The sequence below is a fragment of the Rhinolophus sinicus genome, linkage group LG05 (genome assembly GCF_036562045.2).
Source record: "Rhinolophus sinicus isolate RSC01 linkage group LG05, ASM3656204v1, whole genome shotgun sequence".
NCBI classification, from domain to species: Eukaryota; Metazoa; Chordata; class Mammalia; order Chiroptera; family Rhinolophidae; genus Rhinolophus; species Rhinolophus sinicus.
This window is the reverse complement of record NC_133755.1, coordinates 104,122,626-104,136,309: the sequence shown is the minus strand read 5'-3', so window position 1 is coordinate 104,136,309 and position 13,684 is coordinate 104,122,626. Positions and strand designations below refer to the sequence as shown.

At 33.9% G+C, this 13,684-nt stretch overlaps 1 protein-coding gene across 11 annotated transcripts in view; it reads right to left on the bottom strand.

Annotated features, from left to right (window-relative positions):
• Positions 1-13,684, bottom strand: part of PHF3 (PHD finger protein 3) — a 76,387-nt gene that overhangs the window by 21,223 nt on the left and 41,480 nt on the right. For 4 of the 11 annotated variants that reach the window (XM_019738630.2, XM_019738633.2, XM_019738631.2 and 1 more), the window contains 2 exons: positions 10,357-10,518; positions 4,553-6,344 (listed from right to left, as the gene is read on the bottom strand). The exons of 2 other annotated variants lie outside the window; for them this stretch is intronic. In XM_019738630.2, coding sequence (XP_019594189.2) covers positions 4,553-6,344; positions 10,357-10,518 — 1,954 coding nt within the window. Of the gene's footprint in view, positions 1-4,552; positions 6,345-10,356; positions 10,519-11,400; positions 11,593-13,684 lie in introns of all 11 variants that reach the window. 5 more of the 11 variants (XM_019738632.2, XM_074333147.1, XM_074333149.1 and 2 more) reach the window with 3 other exon arrangements.

Genomic DNA, 13,684 nt, shown 5'->3' with positions numbered 1-13,684 from the left:
TTGATGAACAGTGGCACCTCATACTGCCAAAATTCCTGTTATAAACCTGTGGTCCAACAGGAAGATCTTAAAGGTTTCATACAGAGCGGTATGGCCAACTATGAATAAATACACCTGTCTTGCTAATGGTGGAACTGTTAACGGTCAGAACGGTTTCAATCATTAGAGCGTATCTTGAAAAGTCATGTCAATTACCCCAATCCTCAACACCTGCCCTCTTCTTCCTTGTGTGCCATTCTATGCTGCTGTTGTGCATCAAGGAAATCTGACTTCTTCAAGCCTATAATTCATTCTTTACCTTAACTGGTAATGCCTGTGCCAGCTTTACCCGATAAGGCATCATTTCCTCAACAATTAATTTGACTAGAGCAAAAGGCAAAAAACACTCATGCCTTATGTAAAAACCAACAAAACAACCAGAATGTTCCGGATTCATAAACCGAGTAAGAAAACTTTAAAAAAAAAAAAGAAAATGTGGTATTTCTTTGCAAAACAGAAATGGTTTCTCTGGGTTTGGGGAGACAAGTCCATGTTTCAAGGATATAAATCTTCCAGCCAACAGAAAATTGTTTGAAAAATACAGGTGCTTAAAAGTTCTTCTACTTCAGGTTGCAGTCATAAAAACTGCTATTTCTTGACAGCAACTAATATGAATGTCTTTGAAATACTGAAGGAAAAATAGTGACTTCCCTTGATTTCCACTGTCAGAGCTATATTATGATTTCTTCAAAGCAAGTCTGGAATACTTTCAATGATATTACTTAAATACCTACACTATGACCTTGACTGTTTTTGCCTCAAACCCAAATCTAAATATCAATTTATAAAGCACATTAAGGAATTTCAAATTTTATTTAACCATGGAATAGTTTTATAATCATGAAATTTATTAAGCAATTATTTCACCATGCCTCATTTCAAGTTTATTTTGGAAATGTCTCCTCAAACTTGAGAGGCTCTGAAAAGCAAATCTCTAGTGCCATCTATAGATGGATCTTAATGGTTTAGATTTTATGTATAAAATGCAGCTAAATAAAATTCTGACTAATCAAGAAAAAAGTTACATTTATAAAAATTTCCACATCCTGGGGAAAACGTAATTAACTTGAAAGTGAAACTGAATACCCAAAAATGTAAATATGTATCAATTTTAGAGTTAAAACTTGGAAGTACTATGAACTTCATGAACCATATTTTTTAAATGATTCATCACAAAAAGGGATAATATATTTTCTTCCCTTTTCATATTACTCCTCATGGTTTAAAAATGTGCGAGGAAGGGCAGTATGGATCACACAGCTAGAATTACTCTCCCATTTTCTGCTGTCCTTGAATTTCTGATTACCAACAGGCAAAATCGCTTAAGGAAACTACAATCTGGATGCTAAATATTTCATTAAAAAAAAATAATCAATTTTGTGTTTAGCTTTGGATCAATTAAGTGGACCAAGTCAGCATAAATCAGTTAAATGGATGAGTTTGGAAATATTTGTTTGTTCTCCTACTGTTATATGTTCATACACAAAATTTAAAAACAAAGAACTAAACTAGGTCTACTATAATTAAAAACTAATTTAAAATGCAATCTTAATTCTAATCTGTTTGGCATAAACCAAAATACAGTCTTAGAAAATTTTCAAGTTTCTTCAAGTAAATCAGAGGCAACACTGCGAACTCCTCTTCTTAGCAAGTTCATGTCCTTCATTCACGAGCAATGCAACTGTTACAATATGGGCCTTCAGTTCTGATAAGTGTTTAAGTGACAAATGTAGACCACATTACTGTGTATGTATATGTACTCATTCTTTTTTATAAAAGGATTCAATTCCATATAAACATTAAATCAATGTTTCTGTCACTAACAACCTAATCTGCAGGGATAAAAAACAACCTATCAAACTTTTGAAGTCTGAAGGAAAACCAGAATATTTATTCTAGGAGGAAATTTCCTTCTCAGAAAAAGATTTCTTGAGTATAAAAGCTATGAACCCATTCTAAGGAGATTTTCTTAATTTGTTTTTAATTTCATCCAATATACTAATCTTCTATAACTGGGCAAGAAGTGTAATATAAACTAAAGATACAAATATCCTCTGGAGAGCTAGAAACTACAAGGTAATATAAAGACTACGACTTCTTCCTTCCAAAATACCAACTAGCTTATGCTTAAAAGTTCAAAGGTAACACTGATTTTTTTTATTTTTATAAATGAGTATTAGTCCGGTTTTTAAAATACTATGTATACTTTTAGGCTGAATCAGGAAAATAAACAGAAGAAAAAGAACTCGGCATGAAGTGTAAATTGTTAAAGAGTCAGTACCCACTGTCTTTAGAATATGTATATAAGTTGTTTATGGTCAAATACTGTATTTGGAATGCCATGAACAAATCTACATTAAAAAATATAATTTCCAACTGGAAGCACATATAAGAAGCTAACCTCAGTTTCAATATGTGTAAAATGCTGAAGTTAAAATAGTCTTTACACAAGCAAAGCTGTCACAAGTGCTAGAAAATGTCATATTAACAAACAGCTTTCAATGTGGCTAGTGCATGAGATAAAAAAAGGGATGAAAATTATTTTCAGATAGGCCCTTCCTAATAAATTCATATTCTTATGCATTACTTAAAATAACTACATGTAGCATGACAGGTGCATTTTTTGAGTAATCTCAATGTGTACAAGCACAATGTATCAAAGTAGTGAAGGCTACTTAATATGTAAAGAAAAAAACAATCAATTATTTAGGGTTCTTTATTCACAAAATTGAAGTAATGTGTAATGGTGCTTCCAATATTGATTGTTTCCAATGTTATATATTATTCATATCAATTACATAGAATGAATTCAAAATCCCTTCACAAAATCCCACTAATACTCTCAGTAATTTTCCAGACTGAAGCAAAGAAATTCTAGGCTTTAGAGTAGATCCAAAAGGCGGCATTAAGTAAAAACCCATCTTCATTTTAGGAAAATAACTAACTGTTCATGTTTAAGTGAGTCACCATTAAAAAGTCTAGGTAAACTCCTGAGGACCAGGCCATCAGAACATAAGTTTATCTACAAAAAAGCTACATTATAACATACTTAACATGCCTTCCAATTCTACACCAAAGTTTCATTCTAAAAGCTCATTCACTATTCTATTACTCTAACCACATGTAATCATGATGACTTTTAGAAGATTCTAGCAGAAAGAAAACAGCTAGCTGGCTTTACAAAGCACTTCAATGCACTATCCAGTCCAATTCTATTAGGTCTGAAAATCTAGCAGGTCCACTTCAGAATATGTGAATAAAGTGTTTTAAATAAAAACTATAAAGAACACATAAGTGAGAGCAAATACAGCACTATATTCAAATAAGTCACAACTTTTAAAAACTGGAACATGTTGTTATAAAGTAACCACTGACACTAAAAATAGGCCACAAGTGGAATCACAAATGAAGAAACCCTTTGACATAAAGTTATTTTTTACAGAATAGCCCCAAGACCTCCCACCAACTCTCCCACCACCGTCGTCACACCAAAATCATGTATTACAACACACTTTACTAAACTGTCCCTACCTAAAAAATTTCATTTTTATATTATCTGATAGTACTGAGAAGTCATTCTAACATTTACTTTCACAAGTAAAGACAATATTACAACATCCAAGTTATAATGTTCTTTTATCATATCAACGTTGATAGAAGTTCCAGCAGCAATCTGAACATGTGAACAGGATAATCTTGCAGCTGCAAACTCCACTTCATTTCGTTTTCCTTTCTTAAAAAGCTAGCAAATAAAATACATGGGTGGGGGCAGTGTCATAAAACTAGGAAACATCGAATCCTGAGGAAAGAATGCTGAAGGACAGTGCTAAAATCGATTCTTAAAAAATTTAAATTTACAAAAAATCCTTCAAATCACTAAAAAATTCAGAAAGAAATACATGTTGTTCCTCCATTCCATGTACATACAAAATTCACCTGTGTAATTTAAGTTTTTCTAGTTATCAAATTCATTCCGAGGTCCAGTTTGATAGTTATGAAGTAGTGCTATTAAGTTATAGTGTGCTTCCTTTTACAAAAAAAAAAAATGTTCAAAAGAGAAATAGTATTTGCATTATGGCCGTCACACTTTATTACTAGGTTCTTTTAGAGCCAAATAAAATATGTAACTTACAGACCTACAGCAGCATAACAATTTTCTGATTAGCACAAAGTTTTTTTTTCCCCAGATGTAATGACTAAATTACACTCTCTAACTGGTTACAATGACAAAACATTTCTATATATACCAGCTGTTAATTAGGCTATGCTTTTTAAAATGTTCTAGGATGATATATTTGTAAATTCAGTGGTTCCACCTTTCTATCATTTATCCAGGACTGATAAAAGATTTTTTTCTGTAAAAGTCTTTGCATGTTAAAATAATTTCTTTCTATAAAGAAGTTCTCATACTAATCCCACCCTAAAAAAGCAATTTCTCTTCAATGTACACCACACACACACACACACACACACACACACACACATACACGTGCGCGCGCGCACACACACACACCTGTTGCCATGTGGTTTTTTGCAAAACCCACACTGCTTGCTGGGAGTCCACATATATTTGCTTTCAAATGAAGAGCTATGATCTGAGCCTTCTCTTTTTATGGTAGCTATGTTATCTGGAATGAACAATGGTGGCTCATCCAAAGAAAAACTTTTGCTGCTTCTTCTTTGGCGGGGTTGTAGGTTCTTCTCAGGTTTTTTTAGTTTCAGTTTATCCTCCTCCTTAAAATGCTCTACACCACCTGCATGTTCAAGCTCTTCCTTCACATGACTATTGGTTTTCACCGCTGGAGCCAGCTGCTGGGGCTTATGGCACTGTTTCTGGCAGGAATGTAATAAGTGTCCAGTTTGTGCAGGATGATGGGGTTCTTTAGAGCAACCAGGGTGACCATGAGGCTTATCACTCAAAGAATGAGCTACGGGTTTGGAAATCTGTACTAAAGTTTGATCTTGTGTTTTTTTCGATATAGAATGAACTTGATTTTTCACTGATTTAACCCCAGAATTACAACTCTGAATCTTTGAATCCTTATCAACTTGTTTTTTCCTCACTTTGACTGGCCTATGAAAATTTTGCTGAGATTCTGACTCATCAGCGTTTCGTTTCACACTTTTGATACTAACTTTAGTTTTGCTATGTATTAATTCATGCTTTGCTGCAACAATTTTTTTCATAGTATTTGTGGTCATGTTTTGCTTAGAATGAATTACAAGTTTTGTGTGTTTGGATTTTATGTTTTTTGACTCTAAGCAAGAAACACTACTTGACGGGCTATTTCTATCATCCTCAAGGTTTGCTGTTTCATGAGAATCCATTTTAATACTTTCGGTAATATTCAACTGTTTAGAATTTTGGTCAGGCGTATCGCAAATAGCATTTTCTAAAATAGTACTTTCTGGTTCAAAAGCACGAGCATCAACCACCTCTAAGTTTGAATTACTAAATTCGGTGCTCTCCAACTGTTTATGATCAGACTCTATGTCTTTACAATAACCCAATGATTCTATTTCATTTCTATGAAAGGAGTTCTTAGCTTTATCAGAAACTTCCATGGCATTCTTGAATTCCAAATTACATTCATTTACTTCATCCACAGAACTGGACACACCTACAAGGCTCTTTTCGGTCTTATTTGAATTTGAACAAGCAGCATCACGAGAGAGAGCAGCAGAAGATGCAGGATCTTCAACAATTTGGTCACCATCATGGGATAATTTTACTGGTTCCTTTGACTCTTGTTCAACTTTCCCCTTTGCCCTCATTTCTTCAACAACAGTCTCATCCATTTTATCTGAAGTAGAATCATTCTGTTCATGTTCTTCTTTATCGGAAAATGTAAACAATGGGCTACTAACAGTCTTGATTTTACATTCCAGAGCTTCATTTTTTTTTTCTTCAATACTATCACAAGTCTCTGAAAGGAGTGGACAATTTAATTCATGAGATGGCACATCTGCTTTTCCCTGATTATCACATTTCTGCTTAGAATCTAATCCAGCTTCATCCCTCATTTCAAGACAAGATGGCACTGAAGAATGACTTGAAGACACAGATTCTTCAATTTGTGGGACCACTTCAATTTGTCCAGTATGTCGGCTACTCCTTCTGCTCTCTTTATGGTACTCAGGTTTCGGTGATGTACAAGCTTCTTCTTTAATTTGACACCTTTCTGGTTGTTTCACCCCTGCTTTAGGTGCAGACACAGTCTTCACAGATGCTTTTTTTGTGCTATTTAAAGGTGCTGCATTTGAACGCTTGGCAATAGTGCTTTGTCGCAAACTTCTTACTTGTTCTATCACAAGGGAAAAAAATAAATAAAAATAACTTAGCTATTTTGCCATGTGTTTTTATTTCAATACAACTTAGAAAATATCAATTATTTATTCTCAACTACAAAACTTATTTGATCGTTTCAAAGAAAATGTACTGAACAGTTAGTTATTCATGATGGTGATTTTATACACACACACACACACACACACACACACACACACACACATTGTATGTTTATCAAAGTTCTATAAATTCTGGCAGGGGTAAAAAAAAACCTCTATAAAATTTAGACTATTATACCTTACTACAAGATAAAAATGTTTTCATTAAGTCTCTTTTCTATAAGAAGTAAGCTGAGAGTAAAGTAAGTTAAATGAGTTTACATTAATACCCATCTTAAATTTAAAGCAAGACTGAAATACAGTCTTAAACATTAAATATTTTTAAATATATAAAACAACAAATTAAGGTGCTAATAAAATCCGAACTAAACCACATATTACAAACATATTACAAAATTAGCGAATTTTAAAGCACAGGTTCAAAAGAACTCTAATTCCTTTCCAAGTGTGCTTCAGTCATATCACCATTTTAGCGCTCAAGCTATTCCTAAGAAATGAAGTATATACTAGAGTATTAGATACAGATCAACAAAAAGAAAAATTACAATTAAAAAGATTTAAGCCAAGAAAATCTATCTTAAGAGAAAATGAAGAATGTGTGAAAATAATAAAGCTTCCCACCTTTAATAATGCTTCTAGCAAACAAAGAATCTATGAATTTGAGTTTTTCTTCCTTTCCCTATCCTAACACACACTCCAGGGAAAAGAGAAACACAAAGTGAAAAGAAAACTGGAAAGAAAGAGAGCTAAATAATTCACTAAGTAGAAAAACAACCCACAAACTGAAATAAAAAGTAAAAAAGCTATTGCCAAACTTATGCATATCCAATGCCTCTGAATCAACTGTATAAAAATTGAATATTACCAATTTTTTTTGAAGTCTCCTTTTCAATGCAAAACTTTGCTATGCACTAATATTTAGAACATTTCCTTAATTTGTCATACATCACTCAACTATGAGACTCTTGAAGATATCGTATGTCCCTATTTGTCTATAAATTCTAAGTGATAGCACACTATTTCACTCTCAAGTGTCCCAGTTTGGACAAGAAATTATATGGCCATTCTAAGCTTAAAGACCGTTCCTAATTTCTCCCAGGACTTGGCACAATATTTGGTTATTAGGTAAATACTCAACAACTTTTAAAAATTACTTAGTGGATTATGAACTGTTTATCACATGCTCAGCTGTATCACATTTTTGAACTAAAATTTTAATGGTTTGCTGTCAATCTTTAGATGATTTTTAAAGATCTGACGACAGCTTGTAATAATTTACAGCTCTATTTTATCCATCTGCCTTGATATAAACTAAACGAAGAAGTTTCAACACCCATGAACTAAGTAGTTGCTACAAATGACAAATGAATAGCATATCAACTGCGAAGGTATTCAGATAAATTATTTTGTAACTGTAACTGATTTACTGAGCAAAGAATAAAGTCACTTTTGCTCCTCTAAAAATTAACTGCCTTAGCTAGAAGACTGGTTATTTAGGCCAAAAATTATTTGTCTATAATGTTCAAATTTTATTCTTTTCATTTCTCAAAGTCGCAAGTATATACCAAGTAACTGATTAAAAACATAAATTGAGATAAAGATGATAAAATAAATATATGCATGTACGTTAATCCACCTCTCAAAACCCCACTAAAGCTCTAGAAAATGCATGAATCTAAAAGGAAAGAAAGAACAGGAGAAAATAGTATTTTGGAAGCCAAACAACAAATATCAAGTAACTGATGTAGATGGAAAAGGCTTAGGAATTGGTGACTGCAGATGATTCCAAAGTGGGGATGAAGGCAGGTGGTTAACATGAGAAAAGCTGAAAGCTATTTAAGAAGCAGTTAGATATCTCCCCCCCCCCCCCAGGTCCTAATCCCAGACTGGAGGGCTAATTCTCTGCTGTGTAAAACAGGGCTAATTCCTTCTAGACTAAGGAACATCAGTCACAGATAGAGTGGGTAAAGTACACCGAAATTTGTGAGATTAAGCAAATGTGTGTATACTGAAAACCACGACATCCTAGTCAACTTCCCTCAAGGGCTCTTATATGCTAGCAATCCAATGAACCTAAGGAGAATAACCAAATTTCTGACATCAGGGATTCTTTCAAAAACCAGCACAGCCAGATCACCACATAGTGACACTTACAGTTAACAAAAGTCAACCCACACATTAAAATGTTCCACACAGTTTTAGTTCTCTACTCCTAAACATGAGCAAACAATCAAGGATCAGACATTTTAAGGAAATCTCTAACATAAAAGATTGAAGTTAAACAAAATTACAACGTGGAAGAAAAAGAAACTATTAAAGACAAAAAAAATTTTTAAACACCAGAGTTACCTTACAAAAGACAACAGAAGATATTGCACACATGAAACAAGACTAGAACGTTACAAAAAGGACTGTTCCCAAAACAAAACAAAATTCTGAAATTAGAAATGCAAAACTTCATAGAAAAGTTTGAGGATAAACATGAGGAAATTTCAGCAAGTACAGGAAAAAGACAAAGAGTTGGAAAGTAGGCAAGATGAAGACAACAGAAGACAGTCCCTTCTATCAAACACTTGAATAACAGGAGTTCCAAAAATCAAGAGCTGAGAAAATGAAGGTAATTACCAACAAAACAATTCAAGAAATTTTCCCAGAATTGAGTAACAATCGTTTTCAGACTAAAATGACCTACTAAATACCCAGTTCGATACGTAAAGCACACCCACACCAAGATACATTATCAGAAATATGGAAGTACTAGAGTCGAAGAAGAGATTCCACAAACTTCCAACAGAAAGCAACTAACATAAAAGGGGGGGTGGGGGTGGGAACGGAACACCAAAATAAACTTTTCAACGACACTGAAGTTAGAGAAAAATGGAACAACACATTCAAATTTCTGACGGAAAATAATTTCCAATCCTGAATTCTATGTTCAAACAGACCATGATTCCAATATGAGAACAGAATAATTTGCAAACATACAAAGTTTAAAAATATCTATCTCCATGTTCTTTTTTCTCACAAAATTACTAGAAGAGGTGTGTCACCAAAACAAAGGAGTTAAACCAAAACAGAGGAAATAAGAACTGCAACACAGAACAAAATCATCAAACTGTAAAGGGAGAGCCCTGGAAAACAGCTGTGCATCAGGCTTAGAGGGCTAACACACCAGTCCACACAAGAGCGTATCATAAGGCTCCAAGAGATACTTCTTCAATAAAATGAAAATAAAAGAATATCTGATACGCACAAATATCTTTAGGAAAGATTAAGACAACTGGCAGAGTAGGCGGGGTGTACTGACACGTATGCAGAAAACTACAAATGTATAAAACTAAGCAAATGAACAACAAAAGCAATTATTAAGTCAGAAAAACAAAAAATTGTATACAAAAAGTAACCATAGTTTATTAAATAGATCATCTCTGAGAGCATACAAAAATCATGTTAACACTAACATAAATAATTACTACTGCTGTAACAAAATTATGTAGAAAGATGAAAAAAACGCCCTTTTGTGTGTTTGGAACAAGAGAATAGAATGCTAAATTTTCGCCATCCAAGGTGGGAAGTCAATAAATACCTACATCAGAAAATCAAAAAGTAGCAATATACATATGTTACTAAGACATGAAAGCAAATATCAAAAAAATGTAATAAAACCAGCTGCAAGTTAATAGTGGTTTCTTCTAGGGAAATGGAAATAGTGGGGTGGCAAGTATTGGAAACTTACAAAACTAGTCAACTCTTTAAATTATGTGAATATAATTTCAATAAAAAAAATTTTAAATTATACCAAAAAATTTGTATAATTTCAAAATTATTATCAAAATGCTAAGCAAGTTGACAATTTATCACATCTGTCCCTACACCTTTGATTTTCTAGGTAATCTTTGGAAGGATTACCTTGTGCCATTAAACGTGGTGATTTTCTTGGTGATCTCACTGAATTGTCTTCTACTTTGTCCCTCAAATTCCTGTTAGGTAAAATCAGTTCTTCTTCATCAATGGTATCATTGCCACTTTCTTTAACAACTCCTTCGTCCATAATATCGTCAAGACCAACAACTAGAAAAAAACAAAAACAACAAAAAAATTACTTCTAAAAACTATTGGGGATGTTAAGTACTTGATGGCAGTACAAAAAACACTGTGAGACAGTTTAATACAATAGTGTGTAATCGTGAAAATCTAAATCTACTCCTAATATGTGATATTGCAACTAATAAGCTCCCAATTTAGTTTTACAAACTTCTACCTTATGAAGTAACTAGTAAAGTGAAGATTAGCTATAATCTTTCTTGGTTTAACCTTCACATGGAATCACTCTCAATGTACCTTTGAGAACATAATAAGCAACTATACCTGAGTACTCAATTATCCCAATTTTGGTTAAAGTAGTACCAAAGAGTTTAATATCCTTGAAAAGCTTGTGATATAGGTTCATGCTAAAATGAAAGCTTCTAGTTGTAACTGGAATTCTATTCCTTAGACTTTATGCTTTGTAGATGTACTTTAGAGTGGTAGCGCACACACACGAAAAACACCATGCAACTTTCCCCTACCCCAAATGTTAGAGAAAATGGTAGGTGTCTAATATAGCTATAATTAAATTACCTTCTCCTAGTCAAAAGAGAAACAGTCATTCATTTAATGGGGTGGGGAGATATGCAAAAGAATTGGGAACTACTGAAGAAAATATAAACACTGAAATAATCTTTACATTGTCATTGGGTTTATTTCTCTATATAACAAATGCACCTTAACTCAGACATATAGCAAATCTAAATGTGCAGTTGTATGAAATCTTGTAAAAAGAATGTGTTTATTTAGATCAGAAGACCTGAATTCAAATCCCTGCTAAAATATTTAAATAAAACTTGACCAAGTCACTTAACCTATCAGTTTCTTTATCTCTAAAATGAGAATAACAATACCTGTCCTACCTACCTCACAGGGCTGTTGTGAGGATCAAGTGAGATGATGTATGAGAACTCACTTTGTAAACTTAGAGCACTATACAAATGTTAGTTATTATCTTCATCCTAGGGGTTAGAAGGAACCTCAAGAAGTAATCTAGTCCTCATCTTTGTATCCAAGTAGAACTTCATTTAAAAGAGCTCAACAAGATAGTGGTCTATCCTAAAATTTAAAGAGAACAAAATTCCTTATAAATATACTTTCAAATGGTACAAAGTTTTTGAAGAGCAATTTGACAACAAAACAGAATCACAAAACTAATACACTTTGACTAAAAAATTATATAGAAAAAATAATGGATTACGAAAAAAATGCTGCCTAGGAAACATACTATTATCCTTACATTTAGACAAACAGAAAAAAAGATTAGCAGGAAATAGATGAAATTTAAAGTTATTCTACAAAAGAATATACTTTTTTTCCTATTTTCCACGTTTCCTGCCATATGCACGTATTACTCTCAAAAACAGAGCATCACTATACTATGCACCAAAGGTTTACAGAAGAATACTTTAGGAAAATTCATCAGGATTCATTTAAGATATAATGAGGGGAGAAAAATGGGGAGTTGTTGAGTTAAGAGGCTATTCCACCATGATTGAATACTTATGTTGCCACACATTTATATATACTCTCTAAGAATTGGTTAACATTATATTAATAGTTCCACCAATTTCATTTAAAAAAGCAAAATTTAAGGCTACTTTTCATCTCAATTTTATAGAAAGGCATATACATACAATGTATGTGTTACAAACATGAATGGATAGAAATGGATAGAGAAAAAAGCACTATAATAGTATTATCAGTCACTATCTCTAATGGTAAGTTAGACAAGGAGTTGTGGATTTTTTAATCATTGTTGCACTGCCTTTTCACATTTTCTACAATGAGAATGCATTTCCTATTATAATTAGGAGAAAAAGGAACAATTCAAAACAGGAAAACAATCCAGGAGAAAAGTGATTAAAGCCTGATTAATAGTGTTTCTTGGTAGACAGTGAAAAGATATGTTATGATTTTAGAGCCATATTGCAAAGCAGAACCAACAAGATTTAGCAAGTCAAATTCAAAGATCAATTATTAGGTTTTATCTTATTCCATTTCCTAACATCATCGGACACAGCTGGACCTTCTCCCCTTCTTGAATCCCTTTCTCCTCACTTAGCTCCTGGATATCACATCCTCCTATCTCACTAGCCACTTCTCAGTACTCTTTGTTAGATCCTCTCCTTGCACAAGGAATTAAGGGTTCAGTCCTCCCATTTCTCCTCTTCATCTGCACTCACTCCTCCCTAAGTGATCTCATCCCATCTATCGTCCCATCTATACTGGATAACTCTCAAAGTTATTTTTCCAGCCCCAACTCGGTTGCCTTCTGGAGGAGTGTAATTTGACATCTCCACTAGGTTGTCTAATAAGTACCTCAAACTTAGTATATTGAAAATAAACACTGATTCTACCCATTCTCACTCTCCTCAATAAAACTGCCCCTCCTGGGGTATTCCCAGAACGGAACTTCCATTTATTCAAGTAGCTGTTCAAGCCTAAAACTCTAGAACTATCCTTAGCTCATCTCTTCTTATATCCCACATCCAAGCAATCAGCATATCCTGCTAGCTCTACCTGCAAAACCTATCACTCACCTGACCATCTGCCACCTCCACAGCTGACAGTCTACTCCAAATCACCATCATCTCTCATCAATAGACTCCCAGTGTCCCAGGTTCCTCTAGTGCCACTCTCTCTACCTCCCACACATACACACAATTTATTCTCCCACACAGTCATCACTGTGATGCTTCTAAACAACATGTTAAGCCTTATCACGTTACCATTCTTCTGTTTAAGAACCTCCAAATCCTTACCAACACATTTAGATTAATGTCCAAAATCCTAGTCAGGGCCCACAGGTTCTAAGATCTTCCCCCAATGAACTGCTCTGATGTATCTCCCACCACTCTATGACTCATTCAGCACCAGTGACACTGGCCTTTCCTGAACACAGGAAAGCATAAGGCCATCTCAGGGTCTTTGTACTTGGTAATTCCTCTGCCTGGAGCTCTTTTCTCCCAGATATACATACAGCTCACTCTTGCTTCACTCAAGTTTCACACAAACATCACCTTCTCGGAGAATCCTTCCCTAATGATCTTGTCCAAAACAGTACATACTCTCATCACTGCCTTCTAAACCCTTGGTTTAGAGTACTTTATCCTCCACCCAATTAAATATCTGTTTATTAATTGTATTC